Source organism: Carassius carassius, chromosome 20 (genome assembly GCF_963082965.1).
Source record: "Carassius carassius chromosome 20, fCarCar2.1, whole genome shotgun sequence".
In the NCBI taxonomy this organism is placed as follows: domain Eukaryota; kingdom Metazoa; phylum Chordata; class Actinopteri; order Cypriniformes; family Cyprinidae; genus Carassius; species Carassius carassius.
In genome coordinates, this window is record NC_081774.1 from 6,453,463 (window position 1) to 6,478,253 (window position 24,791).

At 40.0% G+C, this 24,791-nt stretch overlaps 1 protein-coding gene across 1 annotated transcript in view; it reads left to right on the forward strand.

Annotated features, from left to right (window-relative positions):
* Positions 1-24,791, forward strand: part of LOC132096130 (cell adhesion molecule 3-like) — a 60,010-nt gene that overhangs the window by 25,948 nt on the left and 9,271 nt on the right. The window contains exons 3-8 of the mRNA XM_059501324.1: positions 6,234-6,383; positions 13,962-14,114; positions 14,888-15,025; positions 15,116-15,286; positions 17,098-17,188; positions 19,111-19,283. Of these exons, the coding sequence (XP_059357307.1) occupies positions 6,234-6,383; positions 13,962-14,114; positions 14,888-15,025; positions 15,116-15,286; positions 17,098-17,188; positions 19,111-19,283 (876 nt within the window). The remainder of the gene's footprint in view (positions 1-6,233; positions 6,384-13,961; positions 14,115-14,887; positions 15,026-15,115; positions 15,287-17,097; positions 17,189-19,110; positions 19,284-24,791) is intronic.

A 24,791-nucleotide genomic window follows, 5' to 3' on the forward strand; every position in this document is an offset into this window, starting at 1 on the left:
ATGTTTAAATATAGACAGCACTTTTGGGCAGCATAGGTTTGAATGTTTAAATTGAACCTACAGTAATGAGAATAGTGAGCCCACTTTTGGTTATTCAGTTTGATTAAATTTAGACAGCATTGTTGTGCCTTAAAATCTGGACCTGCAAACATTTAATGGAATGGAGTTCTTTATCTAGACAACATTTTTGAGCATTGAATGCATTATCGAATGTTCAAAAAAACCTATTAAGCTGTCTGTCTATGCAGTGTTTTGGGGCATCAAATGCATGTTTGAATGTATAAGCGTCCTTCCTATACACAGCATTTTTGGCCATCATAGATAAGTTCAATATATTGAACAGAACAGCTAGTGAACAGCTTACTTAGAAAATATTTTTTGGCCATCATAATCCTGTTTGAAACAAAGTGAGCTTGGGAATCACATGCAGCCAGTCATACCTAACCATTCTCTCTCTCCACCTCTCTCTTTCTCTGGGTCATTTCATCCCTTCTTGCCCCCTGCTCACTCTCTCTCTCTGGGGGGTGAGATAGTGAACTAACAATGTTTGACAAGCAGAGAGAGGAGGGCGGCATTACCAACAATAACTGTGAAAAAAGAGCGGGAAAGAGGAAGAAAAAAGACTGAAAGAATAACTCCTTCAAGAACTGATTTTGGGTTTGCAGTCATTAAACGAATTCTTCATCTGCTGTAGAGTGATAGATGATTTGTGTGTTATAACAGCCAGCGTTAATGTAAATATTTACATTTGATTATATTTTCTAGGAGATTTGCTATAGCATCTTAATGGGAACTCTTGATTTTAGCTTGATCCTGCAACTCAAGCAAGCAAAAAATAGTTTGTGTGCTCAATTTAATAATGATTTTGTAACAATAATGTTGTTCCAGTATCATTAATATTAAATATATTAATGTGAAAGGCTGTCAGCAGAACTGTAAAGAAAAACGAGGAGGAAAGGATGAAAAAGGAGGGTGAATGTCATAAGGATAAGGGCGTTCACACCCAGGGGGGCAGTTATGGGGCAGCAGTGCATGTGTGTGAGTGGTTGGTTTGGGGCAGTAATAGGGCAACAGCTGGCATTGAGTGGGGGGTTGGAGAGGGTCATGTCGACAAACCCTCCCAATGACCTACTAATGTACTGCATACAGCTGAATACAAGTGTTGACTTGAGTTTGTGAACTACCATTCAAAAAATATTTCTATAAGATGTTTAAAAAAAAAAAAAAAAATTTTTTTTTTGGTTTGTTTCTTATGCTCACCTAGGCTGTATTTATTTGATCAAAAGTCCAGTTAGAAACAGTAATAGGGTGAAATATTATTACTGTTTACAAATGACTGAAAAACTGAAATTTCAGCATCATTACTCCAGTTTTCAGTGTCACGTGATCCTTCAGAAATCATTCTAATATGCTGATTTGGTGCTCCAGAAACATTTCTGATTATTATATTATTATATGATTAAATATTATTATCATTATTTATTTATATTATATAATATAATATTATTATATATTAGATTATTGTATAATATTTTTATGGAAACTATGATACATTTTTTGATAAGTAAAAGTTTAAAAGAACAGCATTTAATTTAAATAGAAACTTCTTGTCTTCACCGTCACTTTTGATTAATGTACCGTGTCCTTCCTTGTTGAATTAAATAATAATTTCTTGTTGAAAAAAATGGTTATACTGACTCAAACTTTTCTTCATCTGTTCATCTACAGCTATATATATATATATATATATATATATATATATATATATATATATATATATATATATATATATATATATATATATATATATACACACACACACACACACACACACACACACAATGATAATATATAATAATAATTTTTGCAAAAGCTAAAAGCAAGAGTACTTTGTGCTGCAAAAAAATAAAAAAATACTAATACAAATAAAATCTAACACACACACAAAAAAAACTTCCGTATAACAAGACATTTACTTGAAACAACTTTCTAAGATAGTTAACCTAATATTTTCAAAGAATATATCTTAAAAATTCTGGTTAAGAAAATGATTTTGCTGTGTAAAATACATTTACGATATAAACTTTTCCTTATATATTAATATAAAGTGCAGTATAAGCTAGAATCTTGACAATGAATGTAATTTTTATCAGAATTCTAATTCTGTTGAAACCCATCTCCATTGAGCTCCATAAACCAATATTTTGCCCCCCCCCCCACCCCCACAGACCGCCAGACTACGATTAAGCAAATATGCTCCAGCAGTTTGCAGATCATACCAAATCTTCATCAAATATATAAATGTGTGCAGCCTGACCAATCAATAAAGCAACAAGGACTTCATTTAGTCCAGCTGCTTCACACACACAGCTGGACATTGGAGAGGAACCAACAGGGTGTTAAGTGCCAATGAAATGTTAATCGGGCTGCAAAATAGACATCTACATATGCAGCAGAGGAAACAGAGAGACTGTAACAGAGGCAGAGAGACGGAGGAGAGCGTGTAGAGGTGAGAGAATACCAGAGGGAAAATATAGAGAGAGAGAGAGAGAGACAGATGGAAGGAGGAGGAAAAAGAAAGAAGAAGTGAAGCACAGATGGAGAGAGATGAGAAAGGAGGAAAAGGGAAATGGAGAGATGAAGGGGTTATTTTTCAATGTCTGTTTTTGGACAGTATTTATTACACTTCAACCTGTGTTATCTCTTACATACAAACACTCATCTTCTCCCTCCCTCCCTCTCGTTTATTTCTCTCTGTCTCTCCTTTTGGCTTTCTTTGTCAGTCTTCTGCCATATTCATCTGTTTATCTGTAATCTTTAGCTTTTGTCTCTTTTCAGCAGCCATCCTCTCTGCTCTCTCTCGTCTATGTGAGGAGGGTGTAAACGATGTTTCTTTAAATATAGGCTGTGTGCTTTCTACACCCTCACACATTTGTGTGTGTGAGCGAGAGACACCTAGAGAAGAGAGAGAGAGTGAGATTTGATAGAGAATGACACTGTCTGGGTGTTTTTAACTCAACCATGTGTATGTGTGTGTGTGTAAATACTCTAAGGCAGTGCTTCTAATCTGCTGGGTCGTGACCAAAAAATGGGTTGCAAAGGCTGTGGGCATCAGGATGAACAATGCTAAACGAGAATCACAAATTCTAACTAACCTTATGATTGTGCATATCTAAATAAACAGGCTTATCAGCTGCTCAGAGGAAAGAGAGAGCACTTTACGTGTCTTTTGTTGTTTACATCAAAAACAGTTTGTCCAGTCAAACTCTGTGGACAAATTCATCTCTCGCTTTGTGGAAGATGAAACAAGATAAATGTAAAATCCAGGCTACATCATATATAGGGTTCACTAGAATTGAGGATAAACACAGTTTGAGCTTTTTAAAAAGAGAAACGAATGATTAAATCAAATCGAATTTAATTTCAAATGAATCATTTTGAATTTGCAGATCTTCAAAAATGTTAAAAATGGCTTTTGAATTGAATCAAGAACCTGTGAATCAAGAATCAAATCAACCCAAAAGATTTGCACTGCTAGGTTTTTATAATGAATTATTAGCTGTTTCAAAAGCATGAAACAGAAATTTGCATTGTCTTCTGTTCTGTGATATAACTGAGTGAAACAGCTTATTGAACAAGAAAAATTGTTGGGCGGGCTAGATTTTGTCCTTCGGGATTGATTGGATCATAGTCGTTTACTAATTGCTGCGATCTCGTGTGAGTGACAGGTTGTTGGGTTGTTGGCCTGCCTTCACGTCGGTGAAAAAAAAGAAGACACATTCATTTTTTTTTTTATGCACACGGATAAATACTCCATAATACCATTCTATAAAATAAAGAATTGTCAGTTTTGATTTCATTGTGACTAGAAATAATCTTCTTTTTTCTTTTATTTTTTACATTTAAAAAACATTTTTCTCAACTTTTGTTTATAATCACCTGTTTATTCAATGTAAAATGTGGTTCCTAATGCAAAAGGTACAACTGTGTTTTTTATATATATATATTTATTAAATCAAATATCTATTACATTTATTTACATTTATTAAATCTATTAATTGTTATAATATTTATTAAAGATCTCATTTTTTGTTCCTGGCACATTTGGAACAATATGAAGGTTAGTAAATAAAAACAGAAATTTCATTTTTAGTCAGACTATGCCATGAATTTTGCAGCATACTGTACATTATCAAGATACCATTGGGATTCAAAATAAACTGGCCGTGACACGTATTTGTGTACTGTGTTCCAATCACGCACAAATGAGACGGTAACGCCCTGCACCCTTCAGACTACTCACTTTAAGTGCTCTGCCCTTTGGAGTGAGTAGGACATAGTGGTGTTCTCTTTAAAATTGAATTCACCCATATTCTCTCTCTCCCCATCTCCACTTCACTCCATCCACTCAGTGATTAGAGTTGAGTCAGTGTCCTGACATAACCAGTTAAATGGATCAGATGCCATTTTGAGAGTCTAAGTGCCCCCTGCAGCAGTTGTCCACTGCACAGAGAGCGTGTGACACACTAATCGCTTATTAACTGCTAACAATGCTCTAATTGGTTGCCAATAAGTAGCCCGCACCATGTGTGCTAAAGCTAAAGGCTAATTTTAGCTTATTATCTGTTGGCATAGGTTCTTTGGGTTTAGAAAGCTAAAACTAATTCTACCATTGTGTTGATTTGGACATTCGCACACACACATTGCCAGATGTTCTGTGATATAGATGCTGAGACTTATCTTTTTCTCATGCCTCTGCTCAAGCTCTATTTTTAAAAGCAGTGTCTTGTTAAAGCCTTTTAGGCTAATCAGGCTGAGTTTGGCCTAGCTTAATGCCCGCCTGCTGCACCTGTATATGTCCCATATATTTGCCTGTGGAAAGCCGGCATTTGGCCTGTGATTCAGTAGGTTAATCCCCAGTGCTAGCAAAACATCAGGCTAGAATTAAGTCAGCGTTTAGCCTAAATCAATCCAAGATTGAGATCGACAAAAAGCGAGTATCATTAGGTTAGTGCAATATCAATGTCGGGCCAAGTTTAACTCAGTATTCAGCCAATGTTAGCTTTGCAATTAGCAATATTTGCCCCGTCATTCAGCCAGCATACGCCCAACATTCAGCCAAGTTTTGCACCGTGTTTAATCTCTTTGAGTCCAGAGCTTGGCCATTGCCAAGCCAGCATTTGCCCAGCATTCACTAAACATTTGCGCTCCTTTCAAGCTGCCATTAGCCTAACATTCAGACAACGCTTCTCCTAGAGTTCATTCAGCACCGGTCAGCATTAAAAAGGTCATCGATTATAACCTAAGTTGTAATTATTGGGTAAAGTGGAGCATGGGCAGCCCAGGGCGTAATTATTATACAGCTAGACTCACACTGGCATTACATCTGGCCTTCATACACACACTCACACAGACACTTTTCCAATTGAATGAGTTAATTTGTCATCTTTTAGATACCTAAAGGGCTCTACAGTACATGTGTTGGATCAAACCTCAATCCCATAAACACTAAGCAACCAAAAAAAAACAAAAAAATAAATGTTAGTAGTACTTACCAGTGCAAAACTCATTATGACGTGTTTTTATGCAGTTGCTAGGGTGTTCTGGGTGGTTTCTATAGAGCCCTATGAAATCCAAATTATTTTGTATTATTGCATTTTTACCGTTTTTATTTTCTACACATTGTTTTAATGGTTAAATTAAATGTTATTAATCAATTAATGTTTATTTGTCTAAGTGTCTATTTCAATGTCTAATTAACTTAAATCGGGAAATGTACAATATTAATCAGAAATGTATTAAAAGTTTAACAAAAATTACATTTTAAGGCCCTGTAAAATGTAAAAAAAAAATTCTCAAATTCAGTTTTAGTTTTTACCAAATTATGTTTTCCATTCATTGTCAGTGAACGGTTTGATTATCATACCTGTTCAGTTTCCTTCCTCTCTCTTTTTTTCTTTCTTTTCCTGGTCTTCAGTTTCCTTCTCTGGCAACTCTCACGGCATGAGGTGCAGGCAACGTTAGCAATGCCATTTTCATTTTTTCCTGCAAGAAATACACAGCACTGCACTCAAAGATCATGATGTTGGGGACGAAGCATCTAATTTTCACCTAAGTCTCACTCTCATTTTCTCCCCGTCTCCTCCTGTCTCTAACTATAGCTTATTTCATGATGTTTTTTTTGGTCTCGTTGACTCTAATATCTTCTCATTTATCTCTGTCCTGTTGCTCAGATGATGACCCCTTCCTGCCAGTGACCCAAGATGAGACGGTGGCAGTGGGTGGAGTGGTGACCCTGACCTGCAGTGTGAAGGAAAATGATAACTCCTCTCTCCAGTGGTCCAACACGGCTCAGCAGACCCTGTACTTTGGAGAAAAGAGAGGTGAGATTCGCCTATTTTGAAAAGAAAATTATGATTCTGTCATTATTTATTCATCCTCATGTTTTTCCAAAACTATATGACTTTTTTTATTTTGTGGATGCTCTTTGCCCATATAAAATGAATAAAAATGAATGGGGGCTGTAGATGCCTAGCTCAAAAAATGATCAAAAAGTACTTAGTTGCTGAATATATTGCCAACTGCCATAACTTTAAGATCTTATCCACATTACTTTATTTAGGCAGTGTTTTTAGCATTCTGTCTGGCTACACTGTTTAACAACTCTCTCTTTTCATGATCCAGTCAATAACTGAAGATAAAAAAGTCTTGTAATAGAATTGTAATCATTTGAGTATTTTTTAAATGTATTTATTTAGTAGTGTGACGCTAACAATGGAGGAGAGGAGGCAGATGCAAGTAAAGGTAGTTTATTGATAGGAGTAGTGATGGAGGAATGCTGGTGAGTGACGCAGGAACCACGATGGCAGCACAGACAGGTGGGTAGGTGATTTGAGTGCGTTGGTAGCGATGGCGGTGATGGTAGATTGGTGATCGGCGGTGATAATCCATGAGTGACTGTGAATATCCAATGAAGACTGAAACAGGAAACTGAGCAAGGACAGGAACACAGGAGCACGAACAGACATAGACACGAGGACCTTAAACAACGATCTGACAAACAGGAGACGAAAGACAGGGCGTTAAATAGGCGGTTGGAATGAGATGCACCTGCCGCTGATCAGGCGATCAGTGGCAACACCCACATGAACCAATCAACATGACATAACATGACTACAGCTGGAGACGGTGCATTCACGAACTGTGACAGTACCCCTCCTCCTAAGGACGCCTCCTGGCGTCCCCAGAATCTCTTACCTGTCGATTGTAATCATCGATAAGGGAGTGATCCAGGATGTCCCTAGCAGGTACCCAACTTCTCTCCTCCGGACCGTAACCCTCCCAGTCCACCAAGTACTGAAATCCGCGTCCCCTCCTTCTAGAGTCCAGAATACGATTTACCAAATAGGTGGTCTCCCCATCTACGAGACGCGGCGGGGGAGGGACCGGGGTAGGCGGATTAATGGGAGAATGAAATACGGGCTTGATTTTGGACACATGAAAGGCGGGATGAATTCTCCTGTACGTAGGAGGGAGTTTAAGGCGGACTGCCACCGGACTAATGATCTTGGTGACAGTAAACGGGCCAATAAATTTGGGAGCCAATTTATTAGATACGGACCGGAGAGGAATATTCTTGGTTGAAAGCCACACCTTTTGACCCACGACGTATACGGGAGGCCTAGACCGGTGGCGATCGGCCTTGGCCTTGGTGCGCGCCCCCACTTGGAGTAGAGTCTAACGGGCTCTGGTCCAAGTGCGGTGGCACCTCTGGACGAAGGCGTGAGCGGAGGGGACCGCAACTTCGGATTCCATACTGGGAAAAATAGGTGGCTGGTAACCTACACTACACTCACGGTTAAAACTACCGTGTTGCCCTGGGAGGGCGGGAGGGCGGTAATAAAATCTAGAGCGATGTGGGACCAGGGTCTCGAAGGAACCGGCAGCGGTTGGAGTAACCCATCAGGGGGCCGATTGGAAGTCTTACCCGTGGCACAACCCGAGCAAGCCAAAACAAAACTGTGAATGTCGCGAGCCATAAGTGGCCACCAGAATCGTTGCTTGACTAAAAATCTAGTACGGTTAACCCCTGGATGGCAAGCTACATTCGAGCAATGTCCCCACTGGATAACGTTGGACCTTAATCCCTCCGGCACAAATAAACGGTTCGGTGGGCACCCGGGCGGAGGCGTTACCCCTTCTAAGGCCGTTCTGACCTTCGATTCGATCTCCCATGTGAGAGTGGAGAACACTAATGTCTCAGGAAAAATACACTCGGGAGTGGACGGGCGTTCGGAATGGTCAAAAATACGCAACAAAGAATCGGGTTTGATATTTTTGGAACCCGGGCGGTACGAGATAGTAAAGTCAAAACGTCCGAAAAAAAGTGCCCACCGAGCCTGCCTGGAGTTCAACCTCTTGGCGGTGCTAATGTACTCTAAATTCTTGTGGTCAGTCCATACTATAAAAGGAACCCCCGATCCCTCTAACCAGTGTCGCCATTCCTCCAATGCCATCTTAACTGCCAACAATTCTCGGTTACCAATATCGTAATTTCATTCTGCCGGAGATAAACGATATGAAAAATACGCGCAAGGGTGGACCTTGTCGTCTAAGGGAGAACGTTGAGATAACACCGCTCCTACCCCCACCTCTGATGCGTCGACCTCCACCACGAACTGACGTGTAGGGTCAGGGGTAATCAGAATAGGGGCTGAAATGAAACGGCTCTTCAGTTTGGCAAACACAGCCTCAGCTGTGTCCGACCACCTGAACGCAGTCTTGGCGGAGGTCAAGGCGGTCAGAGGTGCGGCTAGTTGGCTGAAGTCGCGAATAAAACGCCGGTAGAAGTTAGCGAACCCCAGAAACCTCTGTAGGGCCTTACGGGAATCTGGGCTTGGCCATTCTACCACAGCCTTAACCTTCTCGGGATCCATGCGTATTCCCTCAGTCGACACGATATACCCCAAAAATGGAATTGACTGTGCATGAAATTCGCATTTCTCCGCCTTGACAAAAAGCCCATTCTCTAGCAACCTCTGAAGCACTCGTTGGACGTGCTGCACATGTTCCTGGAGAGAAGAAGAAAAAATCAATATGTCGTCCAGGTAGACATAAATGAACTGATCGATCATATCTCGCAGCACGTCGTTGACGAGTGCCTGGAAGACCGCTGGGGAGTTGGAGAGCCCAAAGGGCATAACCAAGTATTCAAAGTGCCCTCTGGGGGTGTTAAAAGCGGTCTTCCATTCATGATACGCATTGCGTAAGTCCAGTTTTGTGAAAATTGACGCTCCCTGCAACCTCTCGAAGGCCGAAGACATCAATACAAGGTCGCAGAGATCCGTCCTTCTTTCCCACAAAAAAGAACCCCGCCCCCGCAGGAGAAGAGGATGGGTGGATGAATTTAGAAGCTAGAGAATCAGAAATATATTTCTCCATAGCCTCCCTCTCTGGAACAGAAAGTGAATAGAGTTTGCCCTTAGGCGGAGACTTACCTGATAGTAAATCTATGGCACAGTCGTAAGGACGATGCGGAGGAAGAGAAGCAGCCGACACAGACGGACAGGCAGACACTAGACAAGACTCATGACACCTTTTACACCAAGACAAAACGGAGTTAGAGAGCCAGTCAATGCTAGGGTTGTGGAGGAGGAGCCAAGGGTGTCCGAGGACAATGGGTGCCAGGGGAGAGTCAAGGATGTGAAAAGAGATGGTCTCGGAGTGATTGCCAGAGGTGATGAGTGTAATGTCTTCAGTGATGTATGATATGGTGGGAAGTTGCTGACCAGTGAGGGCGTGAACCATGATGTGGTGCGGAAGAGGTCTGAGGGGAATGTGGAGCTTGTGGGCTAATGTGCTGTCCATGAAGTTACCTTCCGCCCCGGAATCCAGTAGTGCCTGACAGTGATGTGTCTGTGCTGACCACCGCACCCATACCGGGAGGAGCGTAGAAGATGATGGTGAGGATGATGATGATGATGAGGCCTTCTCGGCGGAGATCCCACCCGATAGTAGCCTCATACGTACTACGGGGCCTGGCCTTTTACCGGACAGGCGTGGGCTTGATGTCCGGCTCCCCCGCAGTAAAGGCAAAGGCCCAGGGACCTCCGCCTCTCCTTCTCCTCCCGGGAAAGCCGAGCTCGCCCTACCTGCATGGGCTCGTGATCGTAGACGGGGCTGGCCACGTCCCCGCCACTGAACCGCACGTCTGCCGGTCCCCTGGATGGGGTGTTGAGTAGCCCCCTCCTCTCCATCCGTGCCAGACTTGCATTGACCCGAAGGGCCAGCTCAATAAGTCCATTGAACGACGGGGGAAGGTCCAGGGCGTAGATCTCCCTCTGGACGCGGTCAGCCAGCCCATGCAGGAACATGTCCCACTACGCCTCCTCGTTCCAATGGCACTCCGCCGCCAGGGTCCGGAACTCGATGGAATAGTCCGAGACGGATCTCTCATGCTGGCGTAACTCCGCCAGCCTCCTGGCCTCCTCCCGTCCTGCGGCGGCCCGATCAAAGACCCGTCTCATCTCGGCGGAGAGCGCCTGGAACGAGGCGCAGCATGGGTCCTGGTTCTCCCACACCGCTGTTCCCCACAATGCCGCCCTCCCAGAGAGCAGGGTCAGGACGAAGGCCACCTTGGCCCTCTCAGTGGCGAACGTTCTAGGCTGGAGGGCAAAATGCATATCACAACGGTTAAGGAAAGCTCTACAATAGTCGGGCTCACCTGAGTACGCTTCCGGAATCGGGAGGCGTGGTTCCGACTGGGAGGGGGCCTCCGATGGTGCTGGTGGAACAGGCGGTGTGAGTGGCGCAGTGGGAGCTCGTAATAGCTGGAACTGTTGGGTGAGCTCGGACACCTGCGTCACTAAAGCCTGAACCGCGCGACCAGTGTCGTTAAGAGTCCGCTCCTGGGAGTCCATCCTCCGAACACTGGCGCTGAGGAAAGCTTCGAGGGAGGAGGGTTGATTACTCGCTGCCTCCATGTTGGTCAGATCGTTCTGTGACGCTAACAATGGAGGACAGGAGGCAGATGCAAGTAAAGGTAGTTTATTGACAGGAGTAGTGATGGATGAATGCTGGTGAGTGACGCAGGAACCACGATGGCAGCACAGACAGGTGGGTAGGTGATTTGAGTGCGTTGGTAGCGATGGCGGTGATGGTAGATTGGTGATCGGCGGTGATAATCCGTGAGTGACTGTGAATATCCAATGAAGACTGAAACAGGAAACTGAGCAAGGTCCTGACACAGGAGCATGAACAGACATCGACAGGAGGACCTCAAACAACGATCTGACAAACAGGAGACAAAAGACAGGGCGTTAAATAGGCGGTTGGAATGAGATGCACCTGCCGCTGATCAGGCGATCAGTGGCAACACCCACATGAACCAATCAACATGACATAACATGACTACAGCTGGAGACGGTGCATTCACGAACCGTGACAAGTAGAATATCCTTTCCCCACAAAAAAAGGGTCAAATTACAGATAAAACTGGTTGAACAGTAAATGGCAATTCACACAGATTTTTACAAACTGACATTTCGTGACCTCTCTTTTACTCAATCGCTTTTAAAACGTTGTCTGTGATTGCAATTACTCACCATTTTGGTCTGAACAGGAAATTGATTTTCGTTGGACCCTTCCTTAGAGATTTCTACAGAGCTCTCATCCCCTCAACGCCAGACACAAAACAATGCGTGAGACACCTTCCTAAAACATTAATATCACCCTAAAAACAAACAGGTGGCTCTGTGATAACAAAAAGCAAGTTGATGGAGAGAGAAAGACAGAGAGAGAATAGAGGGGTGACCTAATTAAAGAGGAAAACAAAAGGAGGCGACAAGAGAGCACAATGAAGAAGCAGAAATAGAAAACAGTCTATTGAACGAGAAGGAAGGGGTGTTAAAAGAAAGGAGGCGAGAAATACATTCTCACAGATGAACTTTTAAAAAAATCACTTTTTAATCAATTTCTTCTTTTCACACACACAAAAAAACACTTATAGCTACATAAATGTATATTTTAAAGTGACTTTTTCATGTGGATTAAAAAATGTGTTAAAAAAATCCCAATGAATCTCATTGTCTTGCTTCTCAAGTAAATTTATCTTGTTTGAAGGATGTTTAGATATATGGAAAAGTAAAAATAAAAAATATTGTTTAAGAAAATGTGTTTTTGTTGTGTACAAAAGAGAGAGAGAGAGCACACTAAAAGGAGAATGGGAGACACGCACATACTCTCCAGTGAGAAGCGATGAACAGATTAGTGTGGAGAAACGATAGATGGGTGGATGAGCGAAAAAAGATAAAGGGTGAAATGACAAAGGAGGAGTGTGTGCATGAAAGAGCAGGATGGAGGACAGAGGAACAGCAGCTGATGAAGACAAATTAAGTGCCCTTCACTTACTGATAAACCATGAAGCACACACACATTTACTGTAAATCAGTGTTAGACAGTTCTCCTTTTGCTCAAAGGTGAAGTGTGTCATTTCTGCACCATTAGCAAAAATAATAACTTTTCAAGCAGGTTTTCCTGATCCTTGAAAGTCTGTTTGGTCAGACATGCCAGTGATGGGGGGAGGGGCTTATTTGACAGCGCACGTAACTGGATAAAAATCGAAGTAGTGCAGGATGAGTCATCAATATTTTTGCTCCATTTTGCTGAAAGAGAGTAATTGTTATTGTTAACTAAAACTTTTACATGTTAGTTAATTGAAATCAAGCTAAAACAAAATAAAATATAAATGTTAGAAGAAAAACTTAGAAACCTTTAAATAGTTGTTTTGAAATACTAAAATGACTAAAAATGAACTGATATAAAAAAAATAAGCTCATAACAATATTTAAAAAATTCTGTACAACTTAAAAAAGTATATATATAATAATTCATTAAAATAGAAAATAGCTAAATAAAATAATAATAATAATACTATTACAGCATATAAGAGAACAAGAGAAAGGCTGTATTTAAATGTGTACATTTGTTAAAGTGAAGGACAACATTACCATATAGATTTTTTTTTTTACCTTTTGATATAAAATAGTTCATCACCTACCTTGCTCTGATCATCAACAGTGCTAGCCAATCAGAACAGAGGTCTTTTACATATAGAATTGCTTAATGTGCATCTTGGAAATTTCCAAGGCTTGGATGCACACAAGCGTTATCTGAGGAGTCTGTGTACTCAATATCCAGTGTGTCTACATTGGTTGCTATAGTAATAATGTCAGAATCAGCACAATGACAAGAGACTTTCTCATTCAACAACAGAGAGTAGCTGTCACTGGAAAGAGAGCAGAGAAAACTGAAAACTTTGCCTTTACTTGTGTCTGTCATCCCGCTGTGGTGCTGAACTCACAAGATCTGTAAGAGAACAGACACATTTTATGCATTCTTGCATACAGTATACTGGATCCAAAACTGCTGACTCCCTCATTATTCACAACATAGTGAACATTGGGTTAGTAGATGAGGAAAGAGTAAGCGAAAATTAATGTATTCAGGCGATATTGCACATTCTGTATGATGCTCAATACTTGATTCTAAATAACGGACAAAACTGCTTTGAAATCTGATCTGATCTTTTATACTTAGTTCACTTTTCATGAGATAGTAAACATCACATGTTTTGCTAGAAGAGTAAGTGAAAATTAGTGACCTTTTAGACTATTAAAAAAATTATAATTTTACGAGATTTCAAATGAACGTAGTGTGAATCAGGTTTGTACAAATAAAATTTCTTGTGGGGTTTTTTTATACAAAAAACAAGCCTGAAAAATGGAAGAGTTGGAGAGATGGTGGAAAGTAATCACATAAATATAAATCACAATGGTTTTGGTGCCAGACACCTTGACTAACGTTATCAGTGGACTTCGGGGGGGAAATAAAATGCTAAAAAATTGTAGTGTATGACACCTCTGTAGTGTATGTGTTATTCTTATCTGCTCTGTCTTTTTCAGCACTGAGAGATAACCGTATCCAGTTGGTAAAGTCCACGGCCACAGAGCTGATAATCTCCATCTCGGACATTCAGCTGTCAGATGATGGAGAGTACACCTGTTCAATTTTCACCATGCCTGTTCGGACTGCACGAGCCACAGTTACTGTACTGGGTATGTATGTTTGAGTTTGCATTTTGAGTCAGGGTATTAGGAATCAGTGGTAATTGCTATTGATATAGGGTGAATTCGGGTGAATTGAGGCATTTAGGCAGTAAGATGACTTGGGGCGAAAAAATGGCCCAGTCATCCTGAAATAACCCTATATTTAGTGTATTCCTCATTCCTCTTCTCGTATTGCACTGAAAGTCAATGAGACTATCATGGGTGCCTTTAGCACGAGAAAAAAATCTGTTTGTTTAATGGCCTTTCAATTAATATTTTGTGCCATCTGAAAGCAAGGCTTTTTCTATTAGATGTTTATGAGAGCTCTCAAAGTGGTGTTTTAGCCACAAATGTTCAATCATTGAAATGGTGATGCATCTGACACCATTAGAAAATGAAAACATCTAATCAATTATTCAATTATCAAATAATTGATTTAAATATGGTAAAATGTGTTTAGCGGAGCTGAAAGTACTGTACTCTTTTTGGCAGTTAAAATGTACAATTCGCCAAATTCTTATATAAAAGAACATGTGAGGGGCGGGGGGTGTGAATGATGGACATTCGAATTCTGCAGAAGTCTACAGAGCAGATTTAATTCGGTGCAAATTCCGTGCAGGCCTCCTAACAAGTAGCTGGTTTCTGATAGTGAGCCGTTACTTACGGAGCAAAACTGTTTTAAATTTTTTTTTACATTTTATCTGGTCAGCGATGGCCTTATTTCTCTTAAATTGCACTTGAAAATGTTATGTTTTCCTTTTACATCTGTTTCTCTCTCACAGGTGTTCCAGGTAAGCCGGTGATAACAGGTTTTGATGATGCTGTTAAGGAGGGCGGCAAGGTTACTCTCACCTGCACAAGTTCAGGCAGCAAACCTCCTGCTAAACTACATTGGTACCGCGATCAAGAGGAGATACAAGGTACAAACACACAAGCAGTCAGGTCAGGCTTCTGCTCTGAACCCAAACTGTTGTTGTTCAGTAATTACAGTGTTTACTTTGCATGTGTAGGGCGTCCTGATGTTGTGGAGTCCAACCCTGATGAACTGACCTACACAGTAACCAGCGAGCTCACCCTCACTGTCAACAGAGATGATAACAACGCTCTGATCGCCTGTGCGGTGGATCACGCGTCCATTGCCAATGGAGATAAGAGGACAGAGCAGCCCCTCAGCGTCTTGTGTAAGACACAGATGCAAAAGCCAGAACGCTTACTACTGTGTGATTTCAGAAATGTCAACCAGAAGACATTATGTTTATTCAAATTTGAGCTGGCACATTCATCTTCTTTCAGAAGTCAGAAATAAATCAAGCATAACATTCAACCATTAAAACTTATTTTTCTATTAAGGACTGCAAGTAAATAAATAGGTTTTGAATAAAAAAAATTATAAAGAAAATGCTTTACCAATTTTTTCTGCCTTTCTAGTAAAACATTCATATATAACAACGATTATATTTTAGCATTAAAAATACTACTGTGACTAAAGAGCTTACACATACTTATTTCTCATTACAGAAACATAAAAAAAAAATATTTGTTACCAAATCACCAAATAATGTTAGTTAAGGGCAGATGTGGCCCAAAGCTTACATTCGGTGGTGGTCTAATAGGCTAAATGTGTTAAGCACTGTATATATGCCATATACTGTATATAAGGCATTATTCCATTTGAGTAATAGTGAACCATTTGTCACATTCAAGAAACCAGTTTAAGATGATTTGAGCTTTAGGACATGGCTGGAAGTAGCCATCATACGATAGGTACACTTGTGATCAGAAAGGATAAACAGGGTCAGCAACGTTACTCAGGTAGGCTGTGGCTTTAAATGATGCTCAGTTGGTAACTTGGTAATAAAGAGCACAAACTGTCCCAAGAAAATGTCCTCCACACCATCACACCACCAGCAGCAGCCTGAACCGTTCATGCAAGGCAGGAAGGATCCATGCTTTCATGTTGTTTACGCCAAATTCTGACCCTACCATCTGAATGTCACAGCAGAAATGGAGACTTGTCACACCAAGCAACATTTTTCCAGTCTTCTGTTGTCCAATTTTAGAAAACCTGTGTGAATTGTAGCCTCAATTTCCTGTTCTTAGCTGAAAAGAGTGGCACCAAGTGTGGTCTTCTGCTGCTATAGCCCATCTGCTTGGACATGTTGTGCCTTTAGACATGCTCTTCTGCACTTCTTGGTTGTAACGAGTGATTAACTTGAGTTACTGTTGCCTTTCTGTTAGTTCAACCAGTCTGGCCAGTCTCCTCTGACATCTGGCATCAACAAGGCATTCTCGCCCACAGAACTGCCGCTCACTGGATGTTTTCTCTTTTTCAGATTATTCTCTATAATCTCTAGAGATGGATGTGTGTGAAAATCATAGCAGGTCTGCAGTTTCTGAAATACTCAGACCAGTCCATCTGGCGCCAACAACCATGACACATTCAAAGTCACTTAAATTACCTTTCTTCCCCATTCTGATACTCGGTCTGAGCTTCAGCAGATTGTCTTGACCAGGCCTACATGCCTAAATCCATTGAGCAGCTGCCATCTGATGGGCTTGTTTAGATTTGAGTTAACGAGCAGTTGAATTTCCAGCACAATTTCAGTGATTATAAGATTGAACTGGTCAGAATGTATACACACACACACACACACACGTATATATATATATGTGTGTGTGTGTGTGTGTGTGTGTGTATATATATATATGTGTGTGTGTGTGTGTGTGTGTGTGTGTGTGTGTGTGTGTGTGTGTGTGTGTGTGTGTGTATATATATATATATATATGTGTGTGTGTGTGTGTGTGTGTGTGTGTGTGTGTGTGTGTGTGTGTGTGTGTGTGTGTGTGTGTTCTTTTAAAATCTTTTCATAATCTTACATTTTCAGCACAGTTTCTGTGATTACTGTGATTTTAGGTTTTGGTCATACTGCCTACCCCTTCTACATTAACATGACGAAAACAAAAGCAAAATGTCTGTTTGTGTGTCTCTCAGTTTCTCCAAGCGTGTTGATTCATCCAGAGAGTGACCTGCCCAGAGAAGGAGAGAAGTTTTTCCTGCAGTGTGTGGGGAACGGAAATCCAGAGTAAGACACACACACTCTCTCTCTCTCTCATTTCCATCCTTGACATTAATGTTTTATGTATGAAGCTCAAAATGGTCAGCCTATTGATCTCCTTACTCTTTTCAACACACACACATACACACACATGCAGGGTTTGGTTTGACAGTATCACTGAGATATTTGTGTTGATGTTACGTGAGAAACAGAACAACAGAGAGAGGGATCGGAGACGTCCTTGCATAGGCTTGTTTTTAAAAGCAAACCCTCTATGATCTCAGTGATTTCAGCAAATCCCTTTCTGGGTCTAAACGATGAAATGTTATTATTTCAGATGTATTTATTACAATTTTAGCTACTTAAGCTAGGTTATATCACATAAATATTTCTCCCTGGAAATAGACATTAATGTAATTGAATATCACCCTCTACTGGTGCAGGATCGCATTACAGCTCATTATTGCTCCTGACATCCATTAGTACCACACCAAGAGCTATTCAACCCCATTTAGACATTCCATAATGTCTCTCTGTTGCATTTTCTCATTTGATTTTATGCTCTATGTCTTCTTTACTGGAATGGGAGCACAAATAGGGGGCCGTATATGAAGAAGATACCTGTAGTATCAAAGGCGGCATTTACAGGGTCTGTAATGATATTTTGCTCCGCTTGAATTATTGTCTATAAAACATTTGGTGTCAGTACGATTTTTTTATTTTAAGAAATTAATGCTTTTATTCAGCAAGGACACAATAAATTGGTCAAAGTGGCAGTAAAACCATTTAAACTATTACTAAGGATTTCGATTTCAAATAATGCTGTTCTTTTGAACTTTCTTTTAAACTGTTTTCAAAACTGATAATAATAATAAATGTATGTTGAGCACCAAATCATCATATTAGAATGATTTCTAAAGAATCATGTGACACTGAAGACTTGAGTAATGGCTGCGGAACATTTTGCCCTCAAAGGAATAAATTACATTTTAAATATAAAAAAAAACAGTTCTTTGTGTCACTATCATGTATATAAGCCAGTCTCTTTGTGAAACGCTACATTTCATAACTCCTTGCTTATGTTGGTGTCTTACTGTATTGCAAGTAGACTGAGATATTAGTTTAGTCATAACTACATCAATAAAGGAATTATATTATTTGGATTATAACACGCTCAATAATGATACGCCTTCGTCTTCACCGTAGATCTCTAAATCCCTGCAAAGACACGCTGACTTGGACACGGTATGAGCACACAGAGAAAAGCCACAGTTACTTTGGCATATTGAGAGGATTTTAAAGGTGAAGTGTGTAATTTTTTTGATGCTAAAATACCTTCTTTTATCCCAGCAGTAAGTAGACGTTCTCAGAAAGTGTAAACACTGTGGCACTATCAGAACATTTCTCTGTACAGTTGAGCACCAGATAAGCATAACACAGCAACACTGGCTCAACCAATGGCAGGATTTTAAAGAGGGGTGGGGCTAGTTTGGTTAACCAATTAAAAACAGGGAGAGTGTTTATGATATCTTTGAACACAATCATTGGCCCTGTCCTAAATCCCACCACGCTGGTAGTAGTCCAGAAATTCCCTTTTATTCCTGATTATATTGAACGATAGCAGCTATTTCTGGACGTTGGCTTGTCTGGTTGATTAGTAAGAGCCTCCGGGTCACGTTTGTCGCCGCACTGGTGGGTTGGCCACATGGTTTACTTTCCCATTTGATCAAGTCTGGTTCGTTTCACTTGACATGTGACTGAGCTTCACTGTGTTCGGGACGCTTTCCAGCGCATCCCTCTGTGCCCCTCAGCTCTTTTGATAGTGTGCCAAATTGCAAAACCCTTCAATCTGCTCAATTAAACGACTCTTTCTGCTTTGCTTTTGATGTGAAATTTCAAAACGCTGTATATGTGGTCCGTTTTGTAATGCAATCTTCTCCCTCTCTAAGGCCGACTGCATTTGTGTGGCGGAGAAAAGACGCAGAGCTCCCCCCGCTGGCAAAGGTGGATGGTGCGTTCCTGCGCTTCGAATCCCTCAACAAGTCAGATAATGGTGTTTATGAGTGCCAGGCTGATAACGGGATCGGCATGGGGGACATAACGCACACCCTTCTGGTACAAGGTAATTAACGAAAGACAAACGAGGAATGGAGAGAAAGGGTGTTTTCGTCATTGTTTATTTCTTCTGCTGTTTATGTTTACTTTCACATCTCTTTTCTGAATTTTACGTTCCTTTCTTTTTGTGTCTCTTTTTGCATGACGTGTTCTTTATTTCTTCTCCCATTTTCTCTCCCATCCATCATCCACCTCTCCATCTGTCATTTTTTGTTGTCAATCTTTTTCCTTCATTTCCTTCATCTTCCAAGACCAGGAAGATTCCGACTTCTTTATTCTCACCTCTACTCTCCCTTCATCCTCTGCTTTTCCCACTGATTCTCCCGAACCTTCAGTTTCAACATCTACTGAAGACAAAACTCTTCCTCCATTCTCATCTTCGTCGTCTTCCACTACCTTCCCCACATCCACTCTTACCTTCTCCTCGACTCTCCCTTCTTTCACTTCTGCTCCTTCCACTCTCCCTTCCTCTCCTGAAGTTCCCACAACCTCTCTTTCCAACGCTCTCTTCCCTGATCTCACTCTTCTGCCCTCCTCTGTTCTTACTCGCACCCCTCCCTCACCCCCCTCCTCCTCCCCTGCCACTCCATCATCTGTTTCTCGGCTGAATGGAGTGCACACCTTTACAGGTAATCCATCGTTCACATACACAAACCTAACCATGGTTTAACATGCCACTGCTGTGCTACTGATCTGTGTGTGTGTGTGTGTGTGTGTGTGTGTGTGTGTGTGTGTGTGTGTGTGTGTGGGATAGGGATGGGCATGATTACCCGAGCTCTCGGAGAAGAGGCCGCAATGATCAACCATGACAACACAATAATTGCCTTGACTTTTAAACTTCAAAACATTTCACACTAAACAAATTCCAGTAGCAACCATGCACGGATCAGATAAAAGGGGTTATTTTGAAATTTAGTTTTCATTATTTATTTTGGCATTATATATTTAATCAATCAATCAATCATTTATTTATATAGCACATTTAAAACACAACCAAGGTTGACCAAAGTGCTTCACAAGCAATCAAAGAAACACAGTAGAATAAATAAAACAGATACAGCATGCATATATAATACAAAAAAGAACAAGCGAGCAGTAATAATATAGCTGAAAATAGCTATATAGTGTTAAAAGCCATGGAGAATAAATGAGTCTTTAGCTGAGTTTTAAAAATGTAGATAGACGGGGCATGCCTAATAAACATCGGAAGGCTATTCCATAGCTTCGGGCCTGCGGCAGCAAAAGATCGATCGCCACGTTTTTTTAGTTTTACTTTAGGGACTGTTAGGAGGCCATGGTCACTGGATCTCAGGTTTCTAGATGGTGTATAAGGAACCAAAAGTTCAGTTAAATATTGCGGTGCCAGGTTATTCAAAGCTTTGTAAACAAATAATAAAATTTTAAACTCAATCCTGTACTTGACTGGTAGCCAGTGAAGGGACATTAAAACAGGTGTTATATGGTCAAACTTACGCTTCCCTGCAAGCACTCTAGCGGCTGCGTTCTGAACTAGCTGTAGGCGGGAGATAGATGCCTGGGTACTGCCATAGTACAATGAGTTGCAGTAATCAAGCCTACAGGTAATGAAGGCATGAATGGCTATTTCTAAGTTATTTCTTGAAAGAATGGATTTTACTTTACTGAGAAGGCGAAGTTGGTAAAAACATGACTTGACTACAGCAGAAATCTGTTTATCAAATTTTAAATTTGAATCAAATAAGAAGCCCAAATTCCTAACACACTTTGAGTTATAAGGGGTGAGAGGCCCGAGGTCAAGGTCAAAATCGCAGTTTTCCTTGGGGCCGAACAGAATAAACTCAGTTTTGTTTTCATTTAAATGAAGAAAATTGAGGGAAAGCCATGCCTTAAGATCATTCAGGCAGTCTAACAGTGGCTGAAGAGAAGAATCATTATTGCATTGCAGGGGAAGGTAAAGTTGGGTGTCGTCAGCATATAAATGAAAGGAGACACCATATTTTTTAAAGATAGTGGCCAGAGGAAGTAAATATAGAGAGAATAACACCGGCCCAAGGTTTAATATAAGAATATTTCATGTAATTAAAATACTGTTAATATATTAAAACTACCACGTAATTGTTTGAGGTCAGTAATTTTTTTTAAAGAAACAATTTTTTTCAGTCAGTATGAATTAAATTGACAGTGACAGTAAAGACTTTGACTACTCCACAAAACAATCCTAAAAAATGGATCACAGTTTCCACAAAAATTTCAAGCAGCTGTTTTCAACACTGTGATAATAATAAATGTTTCTTAAGCACCAAATCAGCGTATTTATTTCTGAAGCATGAGAACTGGAGTAATGGATGCTGAAAATTCAGCTTTGATATCAAAGGAATTAATCATATTTTAAAATGTATTAAAATAGAAAACTGTTTCTTTACATTTTAATACTATTTCAGAATATTACTGTTTTACTCAATTTTTATCAAATAAATGCAGCCTGGGTGAGCAGAAGAGACTTCTGTCAAAAACCTCAAACAAATCTTACTGACCCCAAACTTTTGAATGGAAGTGTATACTGTTTTGGCAGTGCTTAGTTTTTTCATTAACACTGTACAATCATGACCTTAAGGACATCAGTTTTGAGTGTGTCCAGTTAAAGGTGGCTCACAGAAGAATGAAAATGTCATTATTTATTCATGTTTATCCAAACCTGTACTACATATTTCTTTCATGGAACAGAAAAGGTGAACATTTAGGTAAATGTGTGAATGAGAAATGCAGCTGTTAAGCTCCATTAATGACAAAAACGGACTATATCTATCTTCTGAGAAGCTGTTTGATCATTTAAATCATTATTTACTGAGAATACAACATTGCTTTTCTTCATGAGAGATAACATTGTTAGATTTCCAGTATGAATCAATCGTTCTTTTTGAGTTGGATATTTTTGTTTAATGTAGTTAAAAAAAAACTGTTCCAAATAATTTGTTCATGAAGTGGTCATACAGGTTTGGAACGACAGGGGGGTAAGTAAATGATGACAGAATTTCCATTATTAGAACGGTTTGTTCTAATGCATGGCATATTTATGTCAAAAAAAATAAATAAAAAAAAACACACACAGATGTGTAGACCCCTCCCCCGTCCTCCAAAGCACTTGAGAACTTGCTAGATTCATCTTTTGCGTACCTGTGTAGACAAAACGAGTGAAATGGCCATCCCTGGTGTGTGGGTGGAACAGCTTGAATGTGTCACTTCATAATCGAGCAGACTGTGTTTGTGCGTGTGAGAAAGATAGAGATGTATATTGAGATCTCCAGTACAGTATCACAGAAGCATGTTGAGCAGCATCTGCTGCCGGCTTTGAATCTAATGCAGGATTTAACCAGCCACATCTCACGGCAAAGCCTCTGATTATCCAGAAACACAATCTGACACCACACCTTCCCTCCAGAAAACATTTGCTTCAATTATTTCATTGTTTTTCTACATGAAATCCTCTTTAATACTCTTCCACAATACTTATTTTTTGGTAGTGTTCAGTGAGCGCTCTCAGATGCATGCACGCTCACGCACGTTTTTTCACCGTTTCTCTATGTTCCTTTTCTCGTGCTTCCACTCATGTGGTCCTCATCCATCCATCCATCCACTCATCCATCCACTCATCCATTCATCCCATCATCCTCTTGAGAAGAAGCCAGAGTGAAGCCAGCAGGTATTGTCACCTCTCTCTAACTTTCTCTCTTTTTCTTTACTTTCCTCCTTTTTTCTTTCAAAAATGTCCTGTCTTTCTTTTTGGATCTATGAATGAATCTCTGTCCCTCTCTTTCTGTTCTATCTCATTTCTGTTAGTCTCAGTTTATGATGGATCTGGGTGCTTTGTTTTTTTTAGCTACAACTTTGTTAAATTACACTGTCATTATGAATATAGTTAATGGTGCAGGACCGCTGTTAATGAAGTCAAAACATTTGATATTACATGGAAAACTATTAATATCAGTGCAAATTTGTTGGTTCATTGAAAGCTTAGAACTGAATTAGGTTAATGCCAAAAACTGCATTTTCAGCCAATTTGAAAACAATCTCGCTTAGAGGAATGAATGAGATATTATTGATGCAACTCAGTTTTTGCTACAGGGAGGTCCAGCCATCTGTAGTCTGGTGGAACAAGCAAAACTAAGTCATCAGCAGTGAATCGTTTGAACCTGGAAATGCATCTTCCCCCTTTATCAATCTGGTCATTTGCAGAGCCTGCTGATAAGGGGTGCCGATTTCTGTCACTTTACATGCTGCAAGTTCGATTCTGTCCCCTCCTCATGGGTCTTTTTCCACATTGTGCTAATTTAACTGTAGTGCATTTGCATCATCAACACGAGTGCATCATGCAGAGACCCTCCCCCAGGGGGGACAACAATCTCTGTTCAGAAATGTGCAACACCATGAGATCCCAACGGGGTGCCAGAGGCTGTTCTATTTGTATGGAAGTCAATGAAGGACATGCCTTAATAGCATGAATAAACATTTTTTGTATTGAAACAAACTGTTTATCACATAATAAATTAATTGCATTGGTGCTAATCTTCAGCATTATGCTGCAAAAGTTATATTTGGAGATTTTTTAAGAAAAACTGACAATTTATAAAATAAGTTTTTTTATATCCAGCATTACATATTCTTTTCACCATCATAAAATTCATATACTGTAGACCCCACATCAGAGTCGTAATATGATTAACTTGCAAGACAAATACTGTATGACTCAAGTTGACCATGATTTTTTTTCCAGGCTATAAGGTTGCAAACACCCTCTTCTCTTTACCATGAGTACTAACAGTAGCTCTTTACCATTATAGCTAGCTAATGACTCGGAACTAGAAGGCGCCACAGTGTCGAAAAATTGCTCATTCAGTTTTTTATTAGCATTTTATTATCTAAACTAATTCACTATTTAATGCATTGAAAAAGATGCAAAAAATACTCACTAAAGTCCAGTTCTGCAGAGAAAAACAGCATTGTGAAATGAATTGGAAGCAAATAATCAATAGCACATCAATGAGTGTACATAAACCGTATCTGGACAGCCATTTTCAAAAAGTCACTTGAGTATGATTTGTCGGTGTATTCTTGAGTTCAAACAACATCAATTAAATTTATTGAACTTTGACGTCAAAGTGTGGGTCCTCAACAAAAATAGGCCTAATTTAATGTGATGTTTGCCAGTGTGCATAGAGTCGCTTTGATTTCCCTATCTATCACTCACATAAAATTATAAGTTAAATGTAATCTTTACCAAATCTCAAAATAAATATTTTCAAACCATACATAATAATGTTGTGATGCCTAAATTGACATTAGCCCTATAGCATAACAGCACTAAAAACTGATCTATTATAATATCAGCCAATGATTATTTTATTATTCCCCATTATTTGAATGATTGTTTATTTTTAAAATTATTATTTTAGTCCTGTTTAACTGAAATGACTCCTGTAAAAGAGACGTTATATTTTCATATTTTTCTCTTTCACTTTCCTTCTCTGTTTCTTTCTTT